The sequence below is a fragment of the Sphaeramia orbicularis genome, chromosome 8, assembly GCF_902148855.1.
Source record: "Sphaeramia orbicularis chromosome 8, fSphaOr1.1, whole genome shotgun sequence".
Taxonomy (NCBI): domain Eukaryota; kingdom Metazoa; phylum Chordata; class Actinopteri; order Kurtiformes; family Apogonidae; genus Sphaeramia; species Sphaeramia orbicularis.
In genome coordinates this window covers 28,549,317-28,566,306 of record NC_043964.1, presented here as the reverse complement: position 1 = coordinate 28,566,306, position 16,990 = coordinate 28,549,317, and the positions used below count along the sequence as shown (strand labels likewise).

The window sequence follows — 16,990 nt, the reverse complement described above, 5'->3', positions numbered from 1 at the left end:
AAGGATCAAAAAAGTAGACAATGTGGAAGACTGAGCACACCGCAAGTTTTATTCAGAACATATGCTGTGAAGATGAGAGGGAAGAAAGATGGAAAGAGGGGGGTGTAGATCAGAAAGTGTAAAAAAAAAAAAGAAAAAACCCACATACACCCCCGCTCCTCCTGGGACAACTCAGAGACAAGATACACCATGGGAAGTGTCGTCTCTGTTCAGCGTCTTAGCATTTACGCCGTCATGTCATACGAAAATAATGTGGGATTGACGTTACCATAGCTCATGTATGTTTGTAGATCTGTTGTCTGATAATCAGCCCTAAGCATCACTAAAGGAGCCACTGCAAAGAGACAAGTACAGCTATTATTATCTCAAAACGCATGTATATCCTGACAGGAATCAGTGCACGAGACACCTTCTGGCAGTCTGCAGATCAGCGATTTACAGATAAGCTTCGGGAAGTAAGGAAATACCTAAACAAAATTCCTACCGACCAGAACTGCTGTAATAAAACTACAGCTGCTTCTTAAAACTCCTTCTCCATGATCTCTAATTCATATGAACACGCCAAAGTATCACAAGCAAAACCGCTGCCTTGCAAAACAGTTATGTGTCAGGGAGAAAACACAGCAAATAATCTGGAAACACTTGAGCTCTTTTTATACTCCTGACATTAAAAACGAGTGTGGTCGAAGGCCAAACACACCCTGAGACGTTTTGGACTAATTGTTTCCTTCAGTTTCAAACACTCCCCCTTCAATCTCCAAACCCACCCCCCCACACACACACGCAATACATCCCCTCCTCTGCACCTCTCTGCATCTACTAATAGGTTTAAGTAAAACCTGCAATTGGTCCAGTAAACCCCTCATTATGGTGTTTTAATAGAATGAATTTAGGATAGTGCAGGGTGAAGGGTCAATGGAAGGTCCTAACACACAGCAGCTGTCGGGGGGAGGGGGTGGGGGGTGCGGGGGGTTGGACTGTGATTGGAACCAGTGGAGTCAAACATCCCCGGGTCCTCGACCTCACTAAGTAGACAACCTGGAAAATACATTTGGCCCCTGACCAAAATGGAAAACATCCCCTCTGCAGGTTCCAGAGGGAAAGGGATGAGTAAAGATGGAACAGAGAGGGAGGACTAAGAACATCCATCACTAAGTCCACTTTAATGTGTGTCTGAACCACGGTGGAAAATCCTCGGAATCCTTTAACCTGAAGATGTTACAATATCACCCTGCATCCAAGGATCCTCCGTTTGATTTGTGTGGAGCCACAGTTGGAAAACAGCAAAAGTTAATCAACAAACACATGTAATACTATTATGAAATGGAAAGAATTTACTTTTGATATGTATAAAACTGTGATGAAATGGACCGTTTATTTTGATGTTTAATACTATTATGAAACGGACAGAGTTTACTTTGATATGTGTAATACTGTGACAAAATGGACAGAGTTTATTTTGATGTGTATTACTGTTATGAAATGGACAGTTTATTTTGATGTGTAATACTGTTATTAAATGGACAGAATTTATTTTGATGTGTAATACTGTTATGAGATGGACAGAGTTTATTTTGATGTGTAATACTGTTACTAAATGGACAAAGTTTATTTTGATGTGTAATACTGTTATGAGATGGACAGAGTTTATTTTTGATGTGCAATACTGTTATGAAATGGACAGTTTATTTTGATGTGTAATACTGTTATTAAATGGACAGAGTTTATTTTTGATGTGTAATACTGTCATGAATGGACAGAGTTTATTTTGATGTGTAATACTGTTATTAAATGGACAGAGTTATTTTGATGTGTAATACTGTTATAAAATGGATAGAGTTTATTTTGATATGTTTATTACTGTTATGAAATGGACAGAGTTTATTTCTATTTGTGTATTACTGCTATGAAATGGACAGAGTTTATTTCTATTTGTGTATTACTGTCATGAAATGGACAGAGTTTATTTTGATATGTTTATTACTGTTACAAAATGGAGAGAGTTTATTTCCATTTGTGTATTACTGCTATGAAATGGACAGAGTTTATTTTGAAATGTATAGCATTTTTGTGTTTTGTGCAGGCTTTGTCAGACTTTACTTTGATAAGATTTGTTAAGTTACTTTGGGGAGGTGATATGTGAATTTATGGTCAGTAAAAAGATAGGGTAAGGGGGCGGGAGTATTTAAGCTGAACTTCATCCTGCTCTTTTTCGAATGTGTTTTCTTTTTTCTTTTGATTTTTTGTGTTGTATTGGTTTTAAATGTTGATATTCGAAATAAACAATGAATCAAATCAAAACAATATTTATAAGACCACATGAATAATCTCCAGGGGTCCATAACTCATTTTTATTTTGAGATGATTTATTTTCAATTTGACTAAAAGTTTGACTGAAGTTCCTGTTAGAATTAAGTTCGTTGACACTAGTTCTTTACGACAGATAAAACAGATATTGTTCTGCATTTATTAGCTGCAACTGTGTTTTAGTTGTAAATGTTTTGGTTATATTTAAAAGAGATTAACGCCAAAAAAATCCCAGCATGAATCAATTTATTGTCATTTTGAATTAGTGAAAGCTTGACGCTCCTTATTGTGGGTTTGATTTTGGACCACAGACCAGAAGTTGAGGGATTGGAACCACGTAGAAGGACCCTATGCACACTAAAATGTTTTGTTTTAACATGAATATTGACTTCTACACCTACCATCCACAGTACTTGGAACAGGTCAGTGTTGTGGTGTTGACAGACGAAATCGGGAGCTTTAGAAAAGACGGAGCAGAAGCTTTCACGTAACCCTACCGTACATGTGACTACCAGCTGCTCATTCAACATGGACACTATATTAAAGGTGATTCTGTTCTTGTTCTCCCTGTTAGTAGCAGTTTTTTTTTTTTATCATGCTACCGCTAATCATATTCACATCAAGTGAACTCAATTTACAAGAATTCCTGTGACCACTGATGTTATCAGCCCTCCTGGTCATGTGAAATGCAGGCATGTTGAAAGTTCAGATGAAGTTTTTCACAATGCTACAGTGGACAGAGATCATTTTCAAGTTTCTAAATGAAAACTTGTTAGTAACAATGAAGCTCAGGGTTGTTAAGATCATTTTCTTTGAGGGGCCACATAAAGCAAAATTTGATCTCAAGTGGACCAGACCAGTAAAATAAAAACATAATAGCCTATAATTAATGACAACTTCAAATTTTTCTTTGTTTTAGTGCAAAAAATAGCATTAAACTATGAAATATTTACATTTACAAAGTATCGAAACAAAAAGGATGAGAATAATCTGAAAAAACTGAAATTCTTAAGAAAATAAGTGCAAATTTAATAATATTCTGCCTCAACTTATCATTTATACATGTGTTACTACGGACCATTGTTATTGTTATTGACATTTCAGGTTGTTCATATCACATTATTGTTAAAAGATAGTTTATTAATGTAAATATTTTTCAGAATTTAACAGTCATTATTTATAGGCATAATGTAATATTGTTTTTTTTCACATTAAGCCATGAAAAAAATTTGGAGACATTATTTACATTATTATGCTGTTATTCTACTGTAGATCATATTGGGCTGAATATGGCCCCTGAACTACAGTGAGTCCAACAGTCTTAACTGTAAAGGGGTCATATTTTGTTCAACCCACTTTTATTAGTCTTTGGTACATTTATTTGTGTATTTGGACCCTAACAGTTCAACAAGTTTGAATTTGAACCTTTTAGGTGCTGCAAAGCTATCTTTATATTAATTTTAGCAAAAATCGAGTGGATTTCTACAACCTGTTTCAATTCCTTCTTAATTTGTCACGTTTTATAACTAGTTACGACATTTGCACATATAAGGTCAAGACTTCCGAAGAACATTTCTCTGAGTACACTATAATTGTCAGCAGCAGCGGCTGAAGTCCAAACTGAAAATATGTACAAACTTCGAGCCGATTACCTAAAATGTTCAGTTGTTAGTTGTATTAACGAACACAAGTGGCTGAACGGGACAGAGCGCACAGTCAACAACCTGGAGGGGGTGGGGCATTTGCATTTAAAGAACCAACGCTCAAAACGACTCATTACTCAAAAATGAGCTTGAAGATAGACCTGTGGAGTTGAATTAATGAAGAATTCAGACCCAAGCATAGCATTTACAGTTTATGTAGACCACAGGGGAATGCTTTTAAAATGCATAATTCCATTTAAAAAAGCAAAATATCACTCCTTTAATATCTTCAGTGTAATTTTTGCACTTTGCAAGTTCATCCCACGGGCCAGATTGGAACCTTCGGTGGGTTGGTTTTGGCCTGCGGGCCTCATGTTTGACACCCCTAATGCAGCCTATCTGATGTTTCACTGCTGAAGAAGAAAAACGTGCTTCTAAAAACATTGCATTGTCGTCTTAGCTTAGTGCCTATAACATCTGTACACACTGACTGGAACTTCCATGTTCATGTGTGTCATTTTTCCATTAAGTATTTACTCTGGGGAGTCAGAATCAGTTTAGAGAGACGGGCATGTTTCAATTAAAATATGTCTGGAGTCGTTATATTGATCACATATTATAAGAGACAATTAATACAGTACATTCCTCTACTGATATTTTGTCTATTCCCTAAACAGCTGAATATACTGTAGTGACTGTCGTTATTGTGAAATGTTTATTCTACAGCTGTTATGTTTACTTATATTCTAACATATATCCAGACCTTCCAGTTGCATTCGCTGCAACTGTAAATTTTGCACTAATTACCTTCTTTCAGAATGAGTGAAACCAAAGATAGAAGTGGTCTGGTTGATGTGGTGCAGGGGTGAAATATGGCTTGTTAGCAGCCCAGGAGCTTGTTCCACATGTGGTTAGTCCGTGGTTTGGATAGTCTGGGTGAGAGGGAGGGCATGCCAGTCTCCACAGTTTGCCAAGTTTACACTGACTCAGTGTGCAATCAGTAAGATTATTTAACAGAATGAAGGCCTGCTGTTTGGGTTAGGGTTAGGGTGCTGTGGTGACTGAAGAGACACAAGTTTCCACAGTTATTTCTCATGTGGAGTATTTTCACAAAACATCCATTGGGATTTTGTAAAGTTATATATTGTTGCTACAATTTTTGGGCTGAAGTACATCATACAGTCGCGGAAAAAATTATAAGACCATCAAAAGTCATCGAAAACAATGGTTGTGCAGTCAAGTACTAACTCCTGTGTGCATCATGTGACTAAAACAGAAAAGAAAACATGGAATGCCTGAAAGCACTGTTTTTGGCAGTACAATGCCATAGCTATTGATGTAAGAACTGAAGTGATTTTGGTTATTATTAATAAAACATGGAAAATAGCTAGATATCAGCTGTTAAATTAAACTCTTATGAGCTATTTTTGTTGTTATCATTGTATCTGTCCAAACAAATGTACCTTTAGTTGTACCAGGCATTAAAATGAACCAGAAATTGAAGAAAACAAGGGGTGGTCTAATAATTTTTTCCACAACTATACATTAGACCAGGGGTGTCAAACTTATTTTAGTTCAGGGGCCACTTTCAGCCAAATTTGATCTCCAGTGGGCCGGACCAGTAAAATAATAACAGGGAAAAAAAGTAAAATTATATCATGATCAGGTTTATATGTACAAAGTTCTGTAAAAAACTGAATAACATGAACAACTTGAATTGTCTTGAGAAAAAAAATGTGCAATTTTAACAATATTCTGCCTAGGTTTATCAGTTTATCATTTACACATGTGCGTTACAAGTGCACAAAACATGTAGTAACAGGCAGAATATTGGTAAAATTGCATTTACTTTTCTTAAGACATTTCCGTTTGTTCATATTTGTTCAGGTTATTTCCACTTTTTGTAAAAGTATAGTTTGGTAATGTAAACATTTTCACGTAATTTTACTTTTTTACACCAAAAAAAAACAAAGAGAGAATTTGGGGTTGTCATTATTTGTAATATTTTACTGGTTCTGACCCACTTGAAATCTAATTGGACTGTATGTGTCTGTATGTGGAACCTGAATTAAAATGATTTTGACACCACTATTAGTTTTTCTTCATTTTTGTTCAGTTTGTGTCTTATTTTGTTCATGTTGATTTATTATTAATTCTTGTTGTTTTTGTTATTTATTAGTTTAGCTGTTTTTGCTCATTTTGTTGTTTATTTTATTTTATTACTTTATTTTATGTAAATGTTTGGCTTATTTTTTTCCGCATTATTATTTTGTAGTTTAATTAATATCTTCAGGATAATTTTTGCATTTCACACATTTCATCCTGCGGGCCAGATTGAACCCTTTGGCGGGCTGGATTTGGCCCCCGGGCCGCATGTTTGACACCTGTGCATTAGACGCTAACAAAATAACACACACCGACTGACTTGACTGATTTACACTTCCACCTGTGCACATTCATATATGCAAAAGCAAACTGCATGGTTTGACATGTCAATATTATTTAAATAAAACTTGTACCAGGCATTAAAATGAACAAGAAACTGAAGAAAACAAGCGGTGGTCTAATAATTTTTTCCACGACTGTATATTCAACATGCACTTAGTGTTTTGCTGGGGGAAAACTGCAGATAGGAACTCAAACAGAGCAGTGTTTTTGCGAACTTGGTGATCTACATGAACTCCTCATCAGGTTCACATCAATCTACCGTGCCTAAAACAGTTCGATGCTGTTGCAGTTTATACCAATTTAACAGTTAAACGTCCTCCTTCAAATAACTTGGCTACAGTGTAGAAATATGCCTAAGTGTATTAAAACACAGAAGCGGAGACCAAAGAAAGCAAGATTCCTGTGGGTGACTATGTAATTTAATTTTGAATGCACATTAGGAGCCAGAGAGTATAATTTACATGTGGGGTAGAAGTGACTAAGGCCCAGGAGAGATGGGCTAACATGCTCAGCTAAGGCCCAGGACAAAAATCTGAAAAGCTTTACCCTGGTCTTTCCTTTGAGATGCATCTTGCAAAAATAGGAAAATTAAAACCTTCCTTCATTCTTTGGGACACTTAAGGTTCATGCGTGGTTACCTCTCCTCTGTTGTTCCTTCCTTTTCTAATCAAGAGCCCAGAGCCCACAAACTCTGGCCAGAGTTCTCCCCACAATACAGGGAGGCATGAAGGGGTGGGTGGGGGGGCTGGAGTCTGTTTAACTCTGTCTCCTTCTCTCTGTCTCTTCCCCTCTGCCAAGAAGCCGAGGCTGTCTCACGGCTTAGCAGGGTCTGACAGCTGCTGTCACTCATGTGGCGCTCATGCTGAGTTTTCTTCATATCACCTGAGATGAGCTAATGTGTGAGGATGTGATGGAAGCAGATAATGACATGTTGTCCCTCTTCTAATTTTATATTAACCCATAAACACCCAAGCATAGTAGTGAGCAAAATCATCTACTGATTTAACTGTTTAATACCCGTTGATCCACTACTTCCATCAATGCATGTGAATAATTGGATTAAAATACAGTTATTCATCTTTTCTTGGTCATCAGATATGATCCATTTTAACGTTCAGAGGCGCCGTAGTGAACGTGGAAACACCGTCATCTTCTACTACACTGATTCACCAGTAAAACCCATGGAGTTGGATCAATGACAGTGGATGGAGACACTCGTTTTATTTTCATTGAATGAAATATTTTGATGAAAATGTTAGTTTTTATTCAGTTTTCTTTGTTTCTGATATAATACTCCTCAACTTTAATCTGAGGTTTTATGAACATTTACACGATTAGTAAATTAAATAGTGGAAAAGACCAGATTTGTACAAGAAAAATGCAAAATATATATGATTATTTTATAATAAATGGTGACAAATCACTTAAGAAATGTAAAATATAGAGAAAAAAAACATTTGAGAACTACCACAAAAGTAGCATTATGTCTTTATGGGTCCATATTAGAGAGGGTATGAGTGCTGGAATAACTTCTGGATTCTGACATGTATGACTGAGACTTTATAGTGTTACAGGATTTAGTTCACACCATATTATTTACAATGAATAGTATACATACTTTGATTAATACAAGGTTCACTTCCCCCACAAATATTCCATAAATGAAAGTTTTTATGGTCAAAATGGCAACATATAATAAAATAATAAAACAAATAGGTTCTGCAAACAACTTTGACACTACTTCTTTTCTAATATAATATTATGTATATAACTTACTGTGTTCTAACTTTATATCCCTTAGTATGAAGGGTATGCACAGTGAACAGTGGTCCCCAACATCCTGCACAGCTAACAATATTAAATTATAACCTGCCTATCAAAATATTACTTCAGCTGTGGTACAGGTGCTACTATGACTTTATTTTGCTTAACCTGTGCTCAACTTTCAGCATATGCCTAACTATAATCTCATTCTACTCTATAACATTTGCAATATCTGGTAAATGTTTACAGTCTCATATTATCTTATTTTTCACACTATTTATCCGGCGATATTTATTTGCACTACTTCAATTCTATTTTTTTTTTACAATATTCTTAGTTTGCAATAGTTTTTATTTTTTAATGTAAATAACTGTGATTTGTTGTTTGTCTTGTAAATTCATGCACTGAACCTGTGAGCTCTACCTAAATTTCCTTGTACTTGGTGCAATGACAATAAAGAGATTCTGATTCTATCTTTGCAAGTATCCTATTGGTCAGTCATTGTGTGAATATACAGGTCTGGTTGTTTCTGTGTAGACTTTTTTTTTTTTTTTCATAAATAGAGCCGGTTATGTATTTCCTAAAAACCCTTATTGAAGGCCACTAGGCCGAAATGTGTAATGAAATAAAGCTCCAGGATACGACAAGTTCCTGACCTGCTGCAGCTTTCAGCATATCCCAGTATTAAGTTCCTCAACATGATTAATGGATTTCTATGACATTTAGTTGACACAACTTGAGCCAGTAAAAGTAGATTCAGAGGCTCAGTGGTGACTGATGTCAGGGAGTTTCCATTCTTGCCTTATTTTATCCATTTCAATTATTCCAACACTTCAGGAATTAATTGAAGTGTCAGTGGAAGTACTCACACATTATAAACTACTCAGTGACTACCTTATACAGTGTGGCTCAAAAAAATCGGATTTTTTAATTTTTTTTTTTACCTCCTCACATGAAATAATTGTGAAAATGCGACTGACTCTTGATAGATAGAAGTGTAACTGGCACTTAATTTTTGCACAAGGTCAAAGGTGATGTGTATAAAAAGAGGAATGTGCCTGAAAACAGAATTATTCCAACTTTATAGGCAACAGTGTAGTTTATTTTAACAAAGATAATATCAGCCTTTTCATGGCTACAGGAATAGCTGAAAGTGTCACGTGAAAATAAAATTTAATATTACAGTCATGGAAAAAATTATTAGACCACCCTCGTTTTCTTCAATTTCTTGTTCATTTTAATGCCTGGTACAACTAAAGGTACATTTGTTTGGACACATATAATGATAACAACAAAAATAGCTCATAAGAGTTTAATTTCAGAGCTGATATCTAGCCATTTTCCATGGTTTTCTTGATAATAACCACAATCATTTAAGTTCTTACATCAATAGCTATGGCATTGTACTGACAAAAACAGTGATTTTAGGCATTCCGTGTTTTCTTTTCTGTCTGTTTTAGTCACATGACACACACAGGAGTTAGTACCATTGTTTTTGATGACTTTTGAAGGTCTAATTTTTTTTTTCGCGACTTTATTTGCATTTCAGAAGGTGGTTACTACAAATTTACTTCAGTCAGCAGCATTTGGTAATTTCACTCTAAATAAAATGTAAGAATTCTATGCTGTGTTGAAGTCCAGCTATTCCATATTTTACTCATTTTTACTTTATTATACTGACCCACACACAGTAAATAGTTTTCCCATGTGTAGAAGGGGATGAGGATGACGCAGGGTCATTTATGTTTGACAACTCACCGCTGTCCTGCCTGTCTGTACACACACACACACACACACACACACACACACACACACACACACACACACTCTCTCTCTCTCTCTCTCTCTCTCTCTCTCTCTCTCTCTCTCTCTCTCTCTCTCTCATAGACACACACCCACATGCACTGAACTTGACCCAACCGAACGTTTTGACAGCAGCTGCTAGAAAGAAAAACGGCTTGGGACTAAGACTTTCAATTTATCATCTCTAACAGAAGGTAACATTTACAGGAAAAATTATAATGAGTCACATGAAAACGCGAGTCCACATTTTGTCACACCTGCTTATTTTGTGTTACAACATAAAACAGACATGACCAATGTATAGACATCAAATTAAATATGTGTTTAATCATATTCATACTCAGTCTAGTGCTAACAAAATAAAGACAATGTTCATGCTTCTTACCTTCATGTGAAAGCCAATACCTTTCCTTCAGTAAATTCTGTATGCACAAGCCACAGTTGCTATTATTTCCACATATTCTAGAAGCTCTTCTCTAAACTCAGCCACCTGCAGTGTGGATCGAGCAAAGCAAACTGCCGTCCAGCACAAACATACCTTGTCTTTTCATAGGGAGGCCAGTGATAAAAATCATCCCACAGCCACAATACATGAACACAAAGAAACCTTTAACAAAGGCAGTGATTTAATCTACCTCTTATCTCCTCTGCTCTTTCTATCTTCAGTGCAATAAAAAGCCTGCTTCTATGGTAGTGAGAAATGACTTATGGAGCACAAACAGTTTGAGGGGACAAATTAGGTTCCTCTTCTAAACTTGGTGCATTTACCACAGGTGTAATTAAGTTCATTCTGTCATATGAAGTTGGAGAAATGTATTAACAAAGCAAACATCGTTCCTGTAAATGCAGTATATGCGGTAAAGTTAGAGATATCATAATATATGTACATTCAGACTCAGTTCTTCACAGAAACTCATGGACAGCAGGAATGATGAAAAATGCATGAAGCGTAATATCAAATGCTGAATTTTCCTAATGATTCTTTTAAACAGTCACTTCAAAACAAAAGAAAGGGTGTTGTCCTCATTGTTAACAATACTAATAACTGAAAGGGAGGATTTTCCTGCCGGTATGACAATGACAAGGACTCAGTGCTGATATGAAACCCTTATTGCTGTACCTGCAGCCCTGTTTGGAGACATTCGACGCTATGTACTGTAATAAACAGGATGCAAAAAGAATAAATTTTTAATGGACATCAGTTGTCTTTTTGACATGGTCAATGTTTGCGTCAATCAGCTTAATTTGGATAATGTAAGATTTTACACTAATGTTAAATCTGAAATGTTTTCCATAAATACTGAAATATATATTTTTCCCCCTAATACAGATATTCTTTTTCCTATTTCTCCAACAGCATATATAAGCTAAAATATACAGTCATTAATAATGCAGCAAAGATGTAAATGCATTGTATTTAAATACATTTTTTTAGTCTTTACTTATTTTACAGACTGAAGTTGCTGCATTTTATGTAAGCATCTACTGACATTAAAAAATATTAGTCCTTTCTTGTTTCTTTTTGTTTCTTTTTTATGTATGTAGAAAATGTCAAATTGTGTTAAAGATGTTTGCCTGTTTGTCGCACAACGTGTAGATCTTAAGGCTAATAAAAACAGATCTGTGTCACCGGTGTAAAAAAAAAAAAAAAAAAAAAAGTCATTATAATAATGAAGCCAAAGCTGAACCAATGAGGCGAAAGTGGTGATTTGCTCCAGCCAATCCCAGGCTGAAGGTGGAGTGACGATTTTAAAACTTCAACTCAAGTTGCTGTAACGTGTAGCTCCTCGGCTCACACTGAGGACCACAACTTCCACGACCGCACCTCCCATGACAGCATAGGAAAACAAAACTCACAAAGACAAACAAACAGGAAAGCTGAAGGAAAACAACGGAGGCTTCTGACTGAAACTGAAATTCTAAAGGAATTTACTGTGGCGCGCCGTGCGTAAAAGGCGCACCGGACACTTCCCAGTGCGCTCGAATCACGCGGTGTTGTTTAATTTTCTGATTTTTAATCGAACACTGAAGCTTTTTATCGGAATTCACTTCCCAGGGACTGAAAAAAACAATGTTAAAAATGACAGAGGAGCATGACAAGTGTGTCAGCGACCAACCGTGCAGCCCTTCGGGTTCAAACAGCTCCATGTCCCAGGACGACTCCGACTCCGATGCTCCGTCCTCACCTACGGGTTCTGACGGACAGGGGTCTCTGCTCACCAGTTTAGGCAAGAAACTGGACGTTGATGATGACGAACGGTTCCCAGCTTGCATACGGGACGCTGTCTCTCAAGTCCTCAAAGGATACGACTGGTCTTTGGTGCCCATGCCCGTGAGGGGAAACGGATCACTGAAGAGCAAGCCTCACGTCAAGAGACCCATGAATGCGTTCATGGTCTGGGCGCAAGCGGCCCGCAGAAAACTGGCGGATCAGTATCCACACCTGCACAACGCCGAACTGAGCAAGACCCTCGGAAAACTGTGGCGGTAAGGCGTTATTTTATTGAGCATAAAAAGAAATGCAGGGAAATAGTATTTACAATAATTAATCTTTTAAAATGTAGGCTGTGATGTTATGGATGCAGCCGTTCCTCCACATAATTACTGTATAAGAAAAGAATCAGCTTTGTTTATAATAAAATAATTCACCTAATTTTATTTTTAAGTTCTCTGCATGATGTTTAAATGATAAAATAAAAAAAAAAGCAGAATTTTAATTTGCTTAATTTACTTTCTTCACACACCTGGACAGTAATTTAAAATACTAATTTTGTCAACCTAATTTAATTATTTTCGTTCAAATTAAATGCACATTTTAACGTTTTATTGTTGTTACTTTTTTCAATAGTTTACTCTCAGAGAGTGAAAAAAGGCCATTTGTAGATGAAGCAGAGAGGCTGCGGGTTCAGCACAAAAAGGACCATCCAGATTACAAGTACCAGCCTCGGCGACGGAAGAATGTGAAACCAGGTCAGAGTGACTCAGACTCAGGAGCAGAGCTGGCCCATCATATGTACAAAGCTGAACCAGGGATGGGAGGACTGGCTGGGATGACTGATGGACATCACCACCCTGAGCATGCAGGTATGGGAAGAACTGTGAGGGAATGCAGATGTAGTTTTAGGATAAATATGTCAGTAGTTGAAGGCTGCTTTGAGTTGTTGTTTATAGTTTGGTGTGCTGAAAATTCTAATTTTATTTCTATTATATTTTTTTCAGGGCAGCCCCACGGCCCCCCTACACCACCCACTACTCCCAAAACAGATCTGCACCACGGGGTGAAGCAGGATCTAAAACACGAAGGCCGTCGTCTTGTTGACAGCACCAGGCAAAACATTGACTTCAGCAACGTCGACATCTCTGAGCTCAGCACTGATGTCATCAGCAACATGGAGACCTTCGATGTGCACGAGTTTGACCAGTACCTCCCGCTCAACGGCCACGCCTCACTCCCCTCCGCCCTGCCCTCAGACCACAGCCACGGCCAGGCTCCAGCAGCCGGTGGCTCTTACGCTTCCTCGTACAGCCACGCAGGTGCCAACGGATCAGCATGGAGTCGCAAGAGCACCATGTCCTCCACCTCTCCCTCCACCAGTGAGGTGGCCCAGCACCGGCTCCACATAAAAACAGAGCAACTGAGCCCGAGCCACTATAGCGAGCACTCCCACGGGTCACCGTCGCACTCTGATTACAGCTCCTACAGTAGCCAGGCCTGTGTCACCTCGGCCACGTCGGCTGCTTCGGCCGCGGCCTCGTTCTCCAGCTCCCAGTGTGACTATACTGACCTCCAGAGCTCCAACTATTACAACCCTTACTCCGGCTACCCCTCCAGTCTCTACCAGTACCCTTACTTCCACTCCTCCAGGAGGCCCTACAGCAGTCCGATCCTTAACAGTCTGTCAATGGCTCCTGCCCACAGCCCCACCGCCTCGAGCTGGGACCAGCCGGTCTACACCACACTGTCTCGGCCTTAAGGGGAAACAAACAATAGAGACTCCGCAACAGAGACTTGTTCAGATTGATGCACTACTAATGAAGGAAGTAAGGAGCAGGTAGAGAAGTGTGTAGACGGTGGTAGGCTACCTGTGATCATATGAACATGAAACAAGCAAAAGAAAAAGTGCCTGCTGATTTTATACAAAGTTATATCATTGCGTTGAAAACACACTTGTACATACTTTTTACACAAAGAGAAATTGTGTTGTTGGTGAGCCAAACTCCTCCATGAGGACATATCGCCTACGCCTACATCCTGTACATCCCTCTCCTTTCCAGTTTAAGATTGCACGTGTGTGCACACTTGAGGTAAAGCAAAGGCCTGTCACTGCGTTGTGTAGGAGAAACAGTTTGGCCCATTTCTGTGTTGAAGCAAATGGGTTTGACGATACATTGGAGAATGTACCGCGGACCAGTTATGTGAATTTACAGTTACATTTCCATGAATGGCCAGTGCTATACCACCACACATTTGGCCATTTACATCAGAGGACCAGTCTTAACTGAATCTTACAGTGTCATTTTGGCATAAAAGTCTTATTATATGTATTTATGTTCATGCATTATTGATTTTTTTTTTTGTTTTTTTTTGTTCTAAGTAGATAAACACATGTAATGTGGGTTTGGTTATTTACAATGCTGTTTTGGCTTTTATAAAAAAAAAAAAAAAAACAAGGTAAATGACATGAAGGGCAGTACAAGTACAGTGCAGTTGATATCATTCCGTTAAAGACCAATTTCCTGAATCATCTCCATTCCATATTGCAAGAAAACAGAGCAGGACCAATAGACTTGCACAGGACAAAACAGGTGTCTGACAGCTATGCTTGGCAAATTGCGATTAGTCATGATCTAGGGTTAAAGGAAATGGGGTAAAATAACACCGCACACTCTGAGTGACATGTCAGCTGGACCTCCTGTATATGTGGTTGGACGCAACATGAAAATGTGTATGCACATGTGTGTGTGTGCGCGGCAGACAAAGTCATATGTACGTGCGATCATTTCCTTGTACAAGAGATGCGTATCCCATGACATAATACACACCAAATAATACTTAAGACAAGTTCCTCACTGAAAATGATCCATTTTACAAGGTGTATTTAGGCTTGAGGGAGGAAATGAAACAAATAAAGTGTGTGTGTGAGATTTCGTCTGTAATCTCATCAACCATCAAGTGCCAACTCACTGTTGCAGTCTTGCACAAAATGTATTTGTGCCTTCTAATGCTTATTGTCAGTATTTCAATGTAAAATTGAATAATTAACAAACTTCAGGCAGCACACAATCAGTAATACACACCAGAACCAACAGTTAACTTACTTTTTTGATTATATACTTAATTTGATATCATTCCTTACAGCCTTGGCTTCTAATGTTCTGTGAGAGTGTCATGCTCAAAGTTTTGTTCACAGAATTGTGTTTTGTATATTACTATGGTGTATAATTTTGAGAGGCTGTGAAAATTATTGCTGTTCTATTAACTAGAGTTTCATTCACACATGCACAGCTAACCCATTTGCTGGCCATTTTTAAAAAATAAAGGATACTTTTTCTTGATATTTGTTGTGGTCTTTTTTATGTGCATATCAACTTTCTACATATTTGTTCTTTTACATATTTGGAAGCACATGTGAAATAAATAAAATAGAATTAATGAAACTAAAGTGAGCATGTTCATGAGCCTGCTTTTGTGCTAGATACCAGCTGTTCGTATTAACCTTCTTGTCTAACATCTGTCCTGTGAACTACAGCTGTGAAAAGAGAACAGTCAGACCTTCAGGGAATTATTTGCATCTTTTATTTTCCTCCACAGTTTTCTACTAGTGACGGTAATTACATCTAAGTTTAACTGGAAGTTGCTGAAAGCAGGTGAATGTGTAAGGATGTCAACTAGTGCTGCCAAATACAAATACTCCCTTTGGTACGTTCAGGGCATTTGGCCTTTTCTAGACTCTTGAACGGTTTTCAAATATATATGACATGTGTTGGGTCTACCAAAAGACAGTTCACGATTTCCGTACACCGCTGACAGGAGAGGAATGGGTCCTGTGGTCCAGTGGGTAGAATGCTCAAGTTGGCCCTGGCATGCATGCCAAGCAGCCGTCCCTAACCAGCCCGGGGAGAAGCCAAGTGCCAGGGCCGCGCTGCTGAATTTTAATGATTCATTATGCTGTGGAGGGGCCCCATTGTGTCCCTTTATCCGGAGAGCTAGAAAGGAATTAATTGGACAGAAAATGGGAGGGCAAGGGGAACTGACAAGCCATTAAGAGGGTCCTGAATGGACGATTAGATGCACACGGGGGAGGATTTTTCCCCACTCTCTGTCTCATATCACAGCCCTCCACAAACAAAAAACAACAAGAACAACAACCACAATGACCACCAGACCAAACTGTAGAAATCATATCAGCGCACATAATCTGTAGATAATAAAAGAAGATAATACCACAGCAGATGGGGTGTGGGTGGCTCAAGAACGACTTGTTGTTTTTCTTCCCTCAAAGTCTTTTTTTCACCATGTTTGCCAAATACTTTCAGGAGGAACTCTTGAGAAAGAACAGGAGTGAATAAAAGTGAGGCAAAAAGGCTCTTCAGGGTGCTTGGGTCCTGTTTCCTTGGAACTTGTCCACAGTTTCTGATTGGGCCTCTTGAAAGCCCTACTGTAAATAGCTAAAAAAAAAAAAAAAAAAAATGAACTGGAATGGAATGGAAGGACTTCAGTGTGGGTTGTATCAGCACATTACTGAATGAATGAATGAATGAATGAACAAATGTGAATGATGAATGAATGAAGAGCATTTTACACAGCAGTTACAACTCTGTATTAAAATCACATGTACCAAAAATGACGTACAGTGAAAATTCTGAAGCTGGTGCGTGTTTGCACTTTGACAGTATACACCACTAAATACTGTAGCTGTTTACACATATTATGCTTCCTACCACACACTCAAACACATTCAAAGTCTGGAAATTAAATATAATATACAGTGATTTTAACACTGACGTAGTGAGGCAGGCCTACA

At 38.0% G+C, this 16,990-nt stretch overlaps 1 protein-coding gene across 1 annotated transcript; it reads left to right on the top strand.

The window, feature by feature from the left end:
- The first annotated feature begins 12,036 nt into the window (after positions 1-12,036).
- Positions 12,037-15,521, top strand: LOC115424521 (transcription factor Sox-8). The gene is made up of 3 exons (XM_030141847.1): positions 12,037-12,452; positions 12,814-13,049; positions 13,185-15,521. Exons 1-3 carry the CDS (start codon positions 12,037-12,039, stop codon positions 13,937-13,939), a joined length of 1,407 nt encoding a protein of 468 aa, XP_029997707.1. The 3' UTR covers positions 13,940-15,521.
- Positions 15,522-16,990: the final 1,469 nt, after the last annotated feature.